The 13107-nt window shown below is 35.4% G+C and overlaps 1 protein-coding gene across 2 annotated transcripts in view; it reads left to right on the top strand.

The window, feature by feature from the left end:
* The window catches only part of USP47 (ubiquitin specific peptidase 47), a 106928-nt gene that overhangs the window by 26800 nt on the left and 67021 nt on the right, over positions 1-13107 (top strand). Inside the window, exon 2 of one of the 2 annotated variants that reach the window (XM_060606017.2) lies at positions 7499-7558. The exons of the other annotated variant lie outside the window; for it this stretch is intronic. Within the exon in view, the coding sequence (XP_060462000.1) occupies positions 7499-7558 (60 nt within the window). The remainder of the gene's footprint in view (positions 1-7498; positions 7559-13107) is intronic. 2 annotated transcript variants of the gene reach the window in all.

Genomic DNA, 13107 nt, shown 5'->3' with positions numbered 1-13107 from the left:
GTAAATGGAATTATTTTGTGTCTATTGGTCTGTGGCATATATTTTACTATGAGTTGGCTCTTCCACTTTGTTTTGAGATACATTCATGTTGATGTACATAACAGCACTTCATTTTCTCTGTAACATAGTCTTCTGTTCTATGAATATACTACAGTTTATCATGGAAGCACACTTAGGATATTTATAGTTTTGTGCTATTCTGAGCAATGTACTGTAAACATTTCTGTACACATCTCTTGTTACTTGGGGCAAGAGTTCCTTTAGGAGATGATGGATGGCTGGATGGCAAGATGGATGGATAGATAATAGATAGATATTCCTGGTGGTGAGATTAATAGATTGTAGGATAAACATATTTTCAGATTTATAAGTAATATCAAAACTGTTTTCTCAAAGGGTTGTATCAGTTTACATTCCCACTAACATGAGTGAGAGTTCTTGGTTTGTAGCTTGTTTTTTTTTTGCTTACTCATAATGTTGTGCATTCAAAAATTTCTTTGTGAGCTAATCATTCGCTTCTGAGAATCTCCTGTTCATGTCTTGGCCATTTTTCTATTGAATTATCTTTGTGTATTGATTTATGGAATTTATTATTATTCTGGGATACCAGTCTTTTGTTAGTTACATTTGTTGTAAATGTCCTTTCCCAATTTGTTGCTTTTTTTTCATCCTTTTAATTTTTTGAAATCAAGAAGTCCATGATTGAACTGATCTTAATCAGTCTTTTTCTTTTTTATATACTTAAAAATTTTCTTTCCTATCCAAGGATTTTAAAAATAATATTACTTTTTATAAAGGATTTATAGTTTTGGCTTTCTTTTTTAAATTTATTTACATTTATTTAAATTTATTTTATATTTTTGAGACAGTAGGGAAGAAGGTCAGTGGGAGGGACGGAGAGAGAGAGAGAGAGAGAGAGAAAGAGAGAAAGAGAGAAAGAGAAAATCTCAAGTAGGCTCCATGCTGAGTGTGGGGCTTGATCCCAAGACCCTGTGATCATGCCCTGAGCCAAAATCAAGAGTCAAATGCTTAACTGACTGAGCCACCCAGCGCCCCTGTCACTAATTTTAATTTTAGCCATTCTGATAGGTGTGTGGTAATCTCAATATGATTTTAATTTGCATTTCCCTAATGGCTAGTGATATTGACCATCTTTTCATGTGAGTATTTGTCATCTGTTTATGCCTTGTGTTGAAATGTTTTATGTTTTTGCTTAGGTTCTAATTAGATTTTTTTTTGTCAGGTGTTTAGAATTCTGGGTAGATATTAGTTCTGGTCGATTATGTGGTTTGAAATATTTCTTCTCAGTCTGTAGCTTGTCTTTTCATCCTTACAGGGTTTTTATAAAATAAACTTTTTCAATTTTGATGAAATTTATCAATTTTTCCTTTTATAGACCATGCTTTTGATGTCATCTGAGAACTCTGCCTAGTCTTATTAGCCTGGAAGATTTTCTCCTGTTTTTTTTTTTTTTTTCCCTTAAAAGTTTTATAGTTTTATATTTTTCATTTAAGTTTATTATCCATATTCAGTTAATTTTTGTATATGGTGAGGTACTTTGGTTAAGGATTATTATTTTTCTGCATATTAATGTCCAGTTCCAGCACCATTTGTTGAAAAAACTCATTCCTTCATTGAGTTGTTGTATCTAGACAGAAATCAGTTGGGCATATTCGTATGGATGTGTGTTGTGTTCTCTTGATTCCTCTGGGTATTATCTTATATATACCAACTTATCAGTTGAAATGCAGAATCATTACTCCTTTATGTCCCTTTACCATTCTTTGTTTATAATATAATTGTGTCAGATATTTCCTCTATACATTTATAACCATATGAAGTAGTCTTTTCATTTTTACGTCATTTTTATGTCAATTGTCAAACATTTAATAAAAACTCATGAGAATGAAAGTGTATTGTATTTAACCTTCTTTATCATATTGCCTGCCTTCCTTCCTTCCTTCCTTCCTTCCTTCCTTCCTTCCTTCCTTCCTGATGTTCTAAGGTTCTTTCTTTGATCGTTTCCTTTTTGTTTAGAGAAATTCCTTTATCCATTTCTTCAGAGTAGTTTTACTGGAGACAAATTCTTTTAGTTTTCCTTTATCTAAGAATGTCTTGAATTCTGATTGATTACTAAGGCAATTTCTGGGTCATTTCTAAAGGACATTTTCATTTGTTTGTTTTAGGCTTCTGAGTTAACAGTTATTTTCTGTAAGTACCAGAAAAAAATACTGTTCAGCTTCCTCTGGCCTTTATGGTTTCTGTTCCACTTTCTGTTGTTTGTTCGTTTGTGTGTATGTTATTTTTTCCTGTGTCTTTTTTCCCCCTAATTTGAGTATAGTTGACACACAGTGTTACATTAGTTTCAGGTGTACAACATAGTGATTTTGACAAATTTATACATTATGCCTTATCACCTTAAATGTAGCTTAGCATCTGCTAATACGATGTCATTGTATTCCTTATGCTGTGCTTTGATTTTCATGATTTACTCATTCCATAACTGGGAACCTATATCTCCAACTCCCCTTCACCCATTTTGCCCACTCTCCCACCTCCTGTCCTCTGGCAACCATCAGTTTGTTCTCTGTATTTTTAGGTCTGATTCTGCTTTTTGCCTATTTATTTTTATTTTTATAAGATTCCACTTTGTCTTTCTTAGTCTGACTTATTTCATTTAGCATCATAGCCTCTAGGTTTATGCATGTTGTCTCAGATGGCATGGTATCATTTTTATTTATTTATTTATTTATTTATTTATTTATTTTTTATAATGTTTTTATTTATTTTTGAGACAGAGATAGAGCATGAGCAGGGGAGGGGCAGGGAGAGAGGGAGACACAGAATCTCCAGGCTCTGAGCTGTCAGCACAGAGCCTGACATGGGGCTCGAACTCATGGACTGTGAGATCATGGCCTGAGCCGAAGTCAGACGCTCAACCGACTGAGCCACCCGGGCACCCCCGGTATCATCTTTATTTATCCAAAGAAAATAAAAACACTAATTTGAAAAGATATGTGCACTCCTATGATTAAAAAACAAAACATTTTTTAAAAATGTTTTTATGTTTGAGAGTGAGTGCAAGCGGGGGAGAGGCAGAGAGAGAAGGAGAGAGAGAATCCGAAGCAGGCTCTGCACTGCCAGTGCAAAGCCCGATGTGGGGCCCGAACCCATAAACTGTGAGATCATGACCTAAGCTCAAGTCAGACGTTCAGCTGACTGAGCCTCCTGGGTGCCTTGTGCACCCTTATGATTATTGCAGTATTATTTACAATAACCAAGGTATAGAAGCAACCTAAGTATCTGTCAGTAGGTCAACTGATAAGGAAGATGTGGGGTGTGTGTGTGTGTGTGTATGTGGGTATACACACGTATGCAACCATGAAAAGGATGAAATATGACCTATTTTTGATTGTTTCTATTGTTATGTCTTCAAGTTTATTAATCTTTTATTCAATAGTACCTAATCTGTTAATCCTACCTATTATATATTTCATTTCAGATATTGTACTTTTCATCCCTAGAAATTTGAATTGGATCTTTTTTATATCTTCCATGTTTTTTCTTAACATACTCATCTATTTATTGATTGATTGATTGATTGAAGATTTTAAGTAATCTGTACACCCCAGTGTGGGGCTTGAACTCACAACCTGCGATCAAGGGTCGCATGCTCTACCAGACTGAGCTAGCCAGTCTCCCTTCTTGAAATATAGAATACAATTATAAACTTTTTACACCCTTGTCTCCTAATTCTATCCTATGTATCATTTCTGGGTTGGTTTTTCTTATTATGAGTCATAGTTTCCTGCTTCTTTACATGCCTATTTATGTTTGATTGCATGTCAGACATTGTGAATTATTCCTTGATGGGTGCTGAGTATTTTTTATTCCCATAAATGTTTTTGAGCTTTGTTTTTGAATGCAGTTAATTTACTTGTTAACAGTTTGTTATTTTTAAGGCTTGCTTTTAAGCCTAAGTCTGAGCCTAATTTGGTCCCACTACTGAGACAATATTCTTCTGAGTACTCTTATCTGATGCCTTGTGTATTATATTTTTTTCATTTTGGCTGGTGGGAACTGAAATGAGCTCCAGGGATACTTTACTGTGGTTTGTTCCCCTGCCTCAGCTATTTCTCCACATGCATATGCTGATGAGTATGGCTGAATACTCATGGAGGACCATTCTACAGATCTCTGGAGCTTGCTGTTTCCACAGCTTTCTTTTCTTCAGTATTCTGCTCTGTAAACTTTAGCCAGATTGGCGCCCTTGAACTCCCACCTCATCTATTAAACTCAGGGAAATTACTGGACTCTATCTCTATATATTTTGTGTAGGTTTTTAGTTGTTTAAGATGGGGAAGGTAAATCCAGTCTACTATGTCATCTTGGTTCATAGTGGAAGTTTCTTGGAGATAGACAATAAACAAGTAAAATAATGCAAATACATCAAATGGTCAAAAGTACTCTGGGGAAGCCTGAAGCAAGGAAGGGAGATAGATGTCAACTATCAAGAGAATTGTAATTTTAAAAGGATAATGAGAAAGGAGCGCTTGGGTGGCTTAGTCGGTTAAGTGTCAGTCAGACTCTTGATTTTGGCTCAGGTCATGATCTGGTTTGTGGACTCTGTGCTGACAGCATGGAGCCTGCTTGGGATTCTCTCTCACCCTGTCTGTCTGCCTTTACCCTGCTCTCTCTCTCTCTCTCTCTTCCTCAAAATAAAATATGAACAGAAAAAATAAAAGAAAGATGAGAAAAAGACAAGATTGAGAAATTGACTATTCTGATTTTCTTTTGCTATATAACAGTCTGCCCCCAAACTTAGTGACTTTTGCTCATGGGTGTGCAGTTTAGGCAAGGCTTGGCTGGGACAGCTCATTTATGCTTTGCTAGGTATCAGCTGGGACAGCTGAAAGGCTGAGGACTGGAATCATCTGAATGCTGGTGTTCACATGTATGGTGGTTGATGCTGGTTGCCAGCTGGGATCTCATTTGGGCTGTGGCTAGAACATCTACACATGACCTTTCTATGTGGCTACTTGGCTCCCACACAGCATAGTGGCTGTGTTCCAAGGGCAACCATCTGAGAGAGAGAGAGCCAGGTGGAAGCTGTATTGCCCTTTCTACCCCAGCCTTGAAAGTCATGTTGTGTATTACAAGAAGTCACTAAGGCTGACCCATAATTAAGGGGACTGGAATTAGACTCCTATTCTTTCTAGGAGACATGTCAAAGAATCTGTGGACGTATTTTAAAGCCACCACAATTATATTTGCACATAGGAAGTAAGGATGTCGAGGGAAGAGCATTCCAGGTAGAATGGACAGAAATGCAAAGACTCTAAGGTTGGCAGGTACCTGATTGCTTAGATTTGTTTACGGTTGAGTTCCTGCTGTAAAATGGCAGCTCCCTGAGGACAAGGGCTTTGTTCCCTGCTATTTTCTCAACACCTAGTGTTTGACAGATAGTTACAGTTCTTATTTGTGGAAGAGAGAGCCTTTTGGCACCGTGTTTCAAAATCCTAAAAATTAGTACCTAACCTTTGATCTAGTAATTCTTTGGGCAGTTATCTTTAGGAAGAATAGTGTATACATAAGCAAAGCTGTAGTGAAAATTTGAAAGTGTCTAAATGCCCATTAATAGCAGATTAGTTAAATAAATTATAGTTTTCTATATAATGGAACACTGTAGTTTTAAACTACATGTTTTGGCACAGAAAGATAATTGAATATTGAGGGACAAGGAACAGAATTAAAATAATAGTGTACAGAATGATCTTATTTGGTTAATAATTAGCAGTCTATACAATATATGCATAGAATGGAGAGGGATCTGATAGGATGTATATCACAATGTTAATAATTGCTATTGGTGTTATTTTATTGATTTATTTTTTTTTAATTATTATTTTTTTTTTAACATTTGTTTTTGAGACAGAGAGAGACAGAGCATGAACGGGGGAGGGTCAGAGAGAGGGAGACACAGAATCTGAAACAGGCTCCGGGCTCCGAGCTGTCAGCACAGAGCCCGACGCGGGGCTTGAACTCACGGACCGCGAGATCATGACCTGAGCCGAAGTCAGCCTCTTAACCGACTGAGCCACCCAGGCGCCCCCATTGATTTATTTTTTTAAATGTTATTTTTATGAGTGTGGGGTGGGGAGGGGCAGAGAAAGAGGGAGATAGAGGATACGAAGTGGGCTCTGCACTGACAGGAGAGAGCCTGATATAGGGCTCAAACTCACAGACCCTAAGATCATGACCTGAGCTGAAGCTGGATGCTTAACCCACTGAGCCACCCAGGCACCACTATAGGGGTTATTTTAGGGTTGCTCGTTAAAAAGGTTATTTACTGCTATTAATAATAGAAATACATTTCTATTGTAAAAGCAAATAATGTAAAATGTTTTCATTGATGTAGAATAGTATCCAGGTTACTGTAATAAAAAGCACCTTTATTTATTAATTAAAGAAGGTGGAGGAAAACAAGATTTGTACAGAAAAAGTGTGAAATGGTGTAAAACCAAGATTTTTCAGGAGATTATCTCCTCTGATTATAGGTTATCTTTATTTTCTTTTGAATATTTCTGTTTCCTTAATTGGAAAAATAAGCTTGTCTCGTAATAAGAAAAAGATTTATATTAAAAGAAAATAGCTACAGGCGGTAGTGATAAGCAGCTTTACTTTAAGAATATTTATCATGTTAAAAATCCAAATTTATAAACCACCTAAATCAGGGATCTCTAGGTTCCCCTGTAAAGTTTCTTTAATGGACTCAAAATATTATGTGACTTAGGAAGAGAAAGACAAATACTGTCTGATCTCACTTATGTGTGGAATCTAAAAGATAGAACTCCTGGAAGCAGATTGGTGGTTGCCAGAGGAAGAGGGTAGAGAAAATAGGTGAAGGTGGTCAAAATGCACACACTTCCAGTTCTAAGATAAGTAAGTATTGGGGATGTTACATACAGCATGGTGACTATAGTGAACAATACTGCACTGTATTTGAAAGTTGCTAAGAGTAGATCTTATAATTGTCACCACTAAGAGGAAAACAATGTGTGAAACAAATGTTAGCTAAACTTAGTAATCATTTTGCAATATATACATATATCAGATCTTTATGTTGTATACTTTAAATTACTACAGTGTTGGATGTTAATTATATTTCAGTAAAACTGAAAAAAATATTATGTGGCTTAGAACACTTGATTTACACTTAATTCTGGAGCTACCACTCTTTGTTAATGTGGTTGGTTTTTTTCTGTGCTAATATTAATCTTTATCACTATAGCACAGGTTTTCAGTAACCTTACAAGAGTAATTGAGCCCTAAAGTAAAAATTAGAAATGTAAATTATGAATAAAATCCTAGGTGGTATAATACTCTAATACAGATTTGATTGCAAAAATGTCTTTAGCTTAATTGTTGTAATTTCACTATCTTACCTTTGTATTTTAAGGAAATAATTTGTAATTCATTTTGTTCTTATATACCATAGGATGTGTTTTGGAGATGCAGACAAAATATCTTTGATGAAATGAAGAAGAAATTTTTACAGGTAGACTGCTGATGTAATTGCTTTAGTCTGATAATCAGCAGAACAAGTAACAGCATGTTGGTATTTTTATTTAATAACAAGGCATGTCTTAAGCTTTATGTTCGTTTGGCTTATGTTATTTCAACCTGATTTTAATAAGAAGAAAGTCACCTTAAATTAATATGCACCTTGTTTTTAACATGTGAGTCAGGGGGAAAACCTAAAAACTATGGAGCCCTTTGTTTTGAGTTTCAGGTATGGTTGTTGTCTGTTTTTTATGCAGATATATTTCATTTTCTGAAATATTAGTAGTGCTGCATTGAATCATTTAATAACTTACAGAGTCAAAACCCACAAATCTTACTTGAATAATTAAATAAAACTATTACCTTCCTAACAGGCTGACTGCATTATAAACCTAAACTTTGCTGTGATGTTGCATCCCATTCTAACCTTTACTTAATGCCTCATTTTTTCCTGGGTCCTTTAGCTCTAAAATTTTTTTTCTTCAACGTGCTTCCTTTAATCTCTAAATGGTCTGTGGCAAGAGGCCATTTAGGAAAAGATCATATATCATTGGAGTTTACTGGGTGGGGGCAGGGGGGATAGGATGGGGGAAGGTCGTAGAATGGAATGGATGGAGCATCTTAAAAATACAGTTTTTTAAATGTGAGTTAGGGCCTTCCATCATTGCCCCAGTAATTGTCACTTGTTAAAGTAAAAATGCGTATCTGAATGAGGCCGATAAATTTAATAAGTTTCAATCAGCAAAAATATTCATTCCCTCAGTTCTCTTTTTTTAATCTATGGCAGTATTCACTGTGGGTACCCAGCAGGGTAATGTGCTAAGGCCTGATTTCTTAGCTCATAGCAGCTCCTGTACCAAGAAGTAGGGAGAATGGACTTCGTGTGTGTGTAAGTTTACAACCATAATGTTATTCTTTGTAATAACATTGAAAAGAAGAAAGTCTTGAGAGAAAATGGGTTGATTATTAACTTTAGAGGTCAAGAGGTCCCTTTGTAATGTTTTAAAATTCTTTATATTAATTGTTTCTTAGAAAAATCTGCATCTTGGAAACTGAGTTTTGTTTGATACTACGTTGTTTTCTACATGCTAATACATTCCAAATATATGCTATCAATTATACACCTTGCTTTTAAAATAAGGAACACCTAGGAAGTGTTTTTTAATGAAACAAAAATTATGGCGTTAATTTCAGAGAACTCAGATTTGAATTTAGAACTATTAGGAATGCCAAGAAAAGGAGATGCCCTGATTTAAGAAGTGAACATGCTGTCAGGCAGACTCTGAGATCCCTCAGACAGAACAATCTTGTGTCGACCTCTGCAGGATATCCCTAGCAGCGAGCTTATCTTTGGAAGAAAATACGTTTTCAGTATTTTTATCCCAATATTTATCTTTTGTAAAATACGAGTGTGGTTTAAATTTGTTTTTTACTTTGTTTTTTCAAGAATTCTTTCTTCAGAGTATGTTAGGAAATCCAGCTTTGTTTCTGCAGTGAGCACAGATGGGCACAGACCAAATACTCTGTTAGCATGCACAGTCGTAATGTAACTGCTGTGGACTTTTTCCCTTATTCTCACTAGTCTAATATTGCTATGAGTTGTCCATAAAATAAGTGGTTTTAATTTTATACTTTGTATCTTTTTTCTAACTGTCTAGATTTTCTGTGTAGAGAACTTTGTGCCCATCTCATAGCTCACCTAAGACCCATGAAATATTTTCCCAAGTGGAACATGCTTTAGGCTTTTCTAAAGCTTTGCACTTGTTTTCTCTTATTTATCATAAAACTCTTTTAACTCAAAAACCGTGCTCTCTTTCCTAAATTATGATGTATCCTTAGATGCCTTACCTTAATGTTGCATTTAGTGTTTACATGGATACCTTCCCTGCTCTGGTATGCCAACACCACCATCACTACATCCTTTCCATCTAGTGCTTGCTGTGCTTCAATGTGTTTAAGTGCATTTTTGTCATCTAAGGCTGTAGAACAGCCTACCGCAAAACTTAGTGGCTTAAAACAACAACTAGTTTATTCACAATTCAGTGGGATGGGATCTGGGGCTCAGCTGGTCAGTTTCTCTGGTCTATGTGGCATCATCTGGGATCATTACTTGGCTGCATTTAGCTGGGCTTTGGATGGCATGTCCAAGAAGGCTTTCCTCTGTTATTAGGCACCCCAGTGCTCCTCTGATGTGGCCACGTGTTCTCTTTGTAGGGCTTCCTTGTAGCATTGTGGTCCCAGGGTAAGTGGGATTTGTTGTTGTTGTTGTTGTTGTTGTTGTTGTTGTTGTTACTCATAAGAGGGGATGTTCCAAGAGGTGCAAAAGCAGAAGCTGCTAATTTTTTTTAAGGTCCTGCCTTAAATCACACAGTGTCACTTCTGTCACATTCTGTTGGTCCTAGATAGTCACAAGGCCAGTTCAGATTCATGGGAAGAGGAAAAAGATAATGAGTGGCAAAGAATCTAGCCATTTTTCATTTACCTCAAGGTAATGCTTTTTCCTTTGAGTGTAAATGGGCTCAATCAGGGGCAGAGCTCCAAAGAAAACAAGAATGGTAGCTACCCTATTTTCCTAATTCCAAGATACACCTTTTTACATTTAAATGTTTTGGAAATCTGCATGTTTAATATAACAATGTAGAGGTTTTTTTTTTCTTAAAAAACTGTTATAAAGTTATTGTTACACTTTTATTGATGATATCTGAGAATTGAGAAATGATTTTTTTTTTTCTTACAGGTCTCAGATTGGGGGGATGTAAGGGGAGTGATTAGTGTTGGCAATAGTGTTATGAAAAATTTACATGTAGTCTATGGATGATAGCCATATGTTAGATTAAATTAGAAATAACAGGCCAGAAGGCAGAGCCTGAAGTAATAAGATTTTTAAGTGGCTAGCTTAGAGCCTTAAAGAATAGCAGAGCTTTTTTTGTTTCACTTATTATAGAATTGAATTCAAGAGTAAGGTGTAGTTAGCTCAGAAATTCTGCTTATAGGAATTTTAAGGAAATAGAAAAGCACACAGTTACATGTAGATGTTCATCACAGAATTATTACTAAAATGTAATGAAGTCTAACCTAAGAGTAAGAAAGAACTGATAGAACAAATTATTATTAATCCGTGTAATAAAATACTATCAACTGTTAAAAATGATAAGTAGAAAAAGTTTGACATGGAAAGATTACATGATACATTTATTAGTAAAGAAAGAAATTACAAAACAGCATACATATTCTAACCCAGTGTATGTGTTTTTAAGTGTGCATGTGTATGTGGGCAAATATATTTGGAAGGATATACTCCAAAATGTTAATAGTTATCTGTGTGTTATGGGGTTACAGACGATTTTTACTTTTTTATTTATACTCTTCCTATTAAAAAAAAGAGCAAAGTTATTTTTATACAGTTCACAGAAAAGAAAGCCATTGTCCTTAAAAAGAATAAAAGGCACACATGAGATTAAATTTTGTGTTTACTGTAGTACATTAGTCTTCAGATGAGATTCCTTTGGGGATAATTTCTCCACATTTTTTAGTGGAAAGGGAGGAGGAGTGGAGTGGAAAGAGAGCGCCTATACCTTATGCTCACATATTTAGGGGGAAGAGGCAGGAACAGCTAATGTCTGGCCGTATGATGTTGCCGCGTTATTCTTGTGTATACTATTATGCTAACACTTTGGATTTCTGAATTCTTTGGTAGGGTCATCTTCTAGGACCATCAATTCTAGTCTGTCTGAGGTTTTAAAATCTGGCCCCATGGTATTTTATAGTTGGAAAACTTGAATCTACTTCTGAAGTATATTGTTTGAAACTATGAAAGTGGATCTTTTATATTTGAAAGTTATTTTGAATTGTTAATTCTTTTACTGTAAACTAGAGTTTAAAAAGGCCCACTTTATGTTCCTCAGTTTGGGATTAAAAGGTGTGAAGCAATCATTACATGTGTTAATATGACACCTTATGTTTGTAGAGGAAGGCTTTTTCCCCCCTTTCTGAGAATCATATTATTAATGCTCTTTTTTGTTATCCTGTGTATTTTATAGAGATGTATTTTCCTTTTTTCATTTTTAAATGAATTATTATTTATAATTAAATATTTTGATTTGCCTAAATATGCTAGCCAATGTGTAAAATAGTCTATTTAAAATAGATGACTACTTTAAACATTATACTTATTTTATAGAAATTTATTTTTGTTCTAAACTACTTGGATTAACCTTAATTTAAGTAATCTCTTGCAAACCCAAAACTGTATATACCAGAAACAAATTATAATTGTATTGCTCCACCAAACAAACAGATAAACCTTGTGGCTATCCTGTCTTCAGTACTATTCAGTAATTGAATAATTATTGTTTAAAAATGGGTAACATAGAAGTAACAAAAGGTTGGAGTTGATATTGTTGTAAAAGAGAAGGAAAGAAATAAATGATTGTATACATAACCGGTTGTACAGTTCATATTTCTGTAAAGCCTGTTATGGGGATGGTGAGACTTACCCCAGTTAAATGACTGCTGCACTTGATTTTGAGGGGAAGCAAGAGATTTGCATAATCAGATTTGCATGTTAAAATACTATTCTGGATTGAAGGAAGATAAGATTAGAAAAAGTTAAACCTCTCATGAAGCTATTGCCATAATCTTGGTATAAGATTTTGATTGCTGCCGACAGGAATAAAGAGAAAGGAGGATGGCTCAAGAGATATTCACAAGGTAGAATTGATGGAAGTTTGGTGATTTTGTGAGGTGAAGAAGAGGGAAGAGATGAGGAAGATGCTCAGAACTCTAGTTTCAGCAGCAGGTAGATGATGGTGTCATTCACTGAGTTTGGCATTATAGGAGGAGAGAAAGAACTTCTTACACTAAAGTATCTGATGCAGCCTACTACCCCTGTGGAAAGAAAAAGAAAAGCAGTGTCCTTCAACAGCTTGAGAGGGAGGGCAGAGCTCCTTGGAGAATGTCTCCTTTGAAAACTTTTTGTCTTGATAATTACTGAGTTATGTACTGGATGCAAAAGCAGGAAGAAAAATTTGTGACCCTAACTTCCTTCTACATTGGTAATTGAAAAGTTTTCCCCCCTTGCTTTTCTTTACCTGCCTCTGCTGGCTGATCTGTTTACATAAGCTTGTCAGTTCCCAACACGTTAATAAATGGGGCTTTTGGACATCTGGTGTACAGATACAGTAACACAAAGATCAGGATGCCTGGTTGCCTGTGCCCCCTAGTTAGGGATTTTCCAATTTTAGACAATTCACACTTATTTCTACACAGTTCCCTTTCTGTTTCTTCAGGAAACCCAGAAATGCTAGATTCAACTGTGCTAATGACACATTTTTAAGGATCATATTTTATTATTTTCAAATGAAAATTGCTCAAGTATACTGACTTCACACCTTGTTGACCATTGATTTACAGCCTTAAAAAGGCAAAAGCAAATATCCACAAGAATGACTGTTGATTCTTAAATATACCCTAGTTTTTCCAAAACAAACACATAAGGTGCTTTATATGTCTGACATATCCATTACAGTGGATTTCAGACATAAC

The sequence above is a fragment of the Panthera onca genome, chromosome D1, assembly GCF_046562875.1.
Source record: "Panthera onca isolate mPanOnc1 chromosome D1, mPanOnc1 haplotype 2, whole genome shotgun sequence".
Lineage (NCBI taxonomy): Eukaryota > Metazoa > Chordata > Mammalia > Carnivora > Felidae > Panthera > Panthera onca.
Note: the sequence above shows the minus strand (reverse complement) of the source record. Positions and strands in the feature narration are given on the sequence as shown.